At 52.3% G+C, this 1,620-nt stretch overlaps 1 protein-coding gene across 1 annotated transcript in view; it reads left to right on the top strand.

Annotated features, from left to right (window-relative positions):
- Positions 1 to 1,060: 1,060 nt before the first annotated feature.
- Positions 1,061 to 1,620, top strand: part of LOC121275164 (rootletin-like) — a gene marked incomplete at its 3' end in the record, with an annotated part of 17,737 nt that continues 17,177 nt past the window's right edge. The window contains exon 1 of the mRNA XM_041182581.1: positions 1,061 to 1,285. Coding sequence (XP_041038515.1) covers positions 1,083 to 1,285 — 203 coding nt within the window. The remainder of the gene's footprint in view (positions 1,286 to 1,620) is intronic.

Raw genomic sequence — 1,620 nt, 5'->3', positions numbered from 1 at the left:
TCTGTCTTTCTCACTCTCTGTCTCTCTCTGTCTGTCTTTCGCTCTCTCTCTGTCTCTCTCTCTTTCTCACTCTCTGTCTCTCTCCCTGTCTCTCTCTCTCTCTCTCTCTCTCGCTCCGTCTCTCTCTCTCTGTCTCTCTCTCTCTCTCCCTCTCTCTCTGTTTCTCTCTCTCTCTCTCTCTCTCCTTCTGTCTCTCTCTTTCTCACTCTCTGTCTCTCTCTCTCCATCTCTCTCACTCCATCTCTCTCTCTCTCTGTGTCTCTCTCTTTCTCTGTCTCTCTCTCTCTGTCACTGTCTCCCTCTCTCTCTTTGTCCCTGTCTCTCTCTTTCTCACTCTCTGTCTCTCTCTCATCCTCTGTCTCTCTATGTCTCCGTCTCTCTCTCTCTGTCTGTCTCTCTCTCTTTCTCTGTCTCCCTGACTGTCTCTGCCTGACTCTCTCTCTCCCTCACTCTCTCACTTTGTCTCTCTCTCTGTCTTTCTGTCTGTCTCTCTCTCTTTCTCACTCACTGTCCCTCTCTCTGTTTCTCTGTCTCTCTCTCTGTCTCTCTCTCTTTCTCTCTCTCTCTGTCTCTCCCTCTGTCTCTCCCTCTCTGTCCCTCTGTCTCTCTGTCTCTCTCTCTCTATCTCTCTCTCTTACTCTCTCTCTCTCTCTCTCTCCCTGTCTCTCTCTGTCTCTCTCTGCCTCTCTCTCTGTCTCTCTCTCTCTCTATCTCTCTCTCCTTGTCTCTCTCTGTCTCTGTCTCTCACTCTCTGTCTCTCTCTGTCTCTCTCTCTGTCTCTCTCTCTGTCTCTCTCTCTGTCTCTCTCTCTGTCTCTCTGTCTGTCTCGCTCTCTCTCTCTCTCTCTGTCTCTCTCTCTCTCTCACTGTCTCTCTTACTGTCCCTCTCTCTCTCTGTTTCTGTCTCTCTCTATCTCTCTCTCTCTCTGTCTCTCTCTCTCTCTCTGTCTCTCTGTCTGTCTCTGTCTGTCTCTCTCTGTCTCTCTCTCTCTCTCTCTCTGTCTCTCTGTCTCTCTCCCTCTGTCTCTCTCTCTTCCCCCACCCCGCCCTGCTTGCAGGGATCTGTCTGAAGGACGTGCCAACATGGCGCGATTGACCAGTACCCTCCAGGCTGCCTGTATGGGCCTGGTCGGGAGCATGAGGGTGGCGGAGACTGGTAACTCACTGAGCCGGGCGAGGGAGCAGGCAAGAGTGGAGAGCCTAGACAAGGAGGTGAGGGAACGAACCCAGGAGGTCTTCCAACTGCAGGTCAGGTTCCAAGCGGAGAGAGCAGAGCTAAATGCCAGGTGAGATCTGTCACTGTATAACACTGGAGTACAGTACTGGTGGGGATGGGTCAGTCACTGTATAACACTGGGGTACAGTGCTGGTGGGGTGGGTCTGTCACTGTATAACACTGGGGTACAGTACTGGTGGGGACGGGTCTGTCACTGTATAACACTGGGGTACAGTACTGGTGGGGATGGGTCTGTCACTGTATAACACTGGGGTACAGTGCTGGTGGGGTGGGTCTGTCACTGTATAACACTGGGGTACAGTACTGGTGGGGACGGGTCTGTCACTGTATAACACTGGAGTACAGTACTGGTGGGGACGGGTCTGTCACTGTATAACACTGGGG

The sequence above is a fragment of the Carcharodon carcharias genome, unplaced genomic scaffold, assembly GCF_017639515.1.
Source record: "Carcharodon carcharias isolate sCarCar2 unplaced genomic scaffold, sCarCar2.pri scaffold_1126_ctg1, whole genome shotgun sequence".
In the NCBI taxonomy this organism is placed as follows: domain Eukaryota; kingdom Metazoa; phylum Chordata; class Chondrichthyes; order Lamniformes; family Lamnidae; genus Carcharodon; species Carcharodon carcharias.
This window is presented reverse-complemented; position numbering and strand designations above follow the sequence as displayed.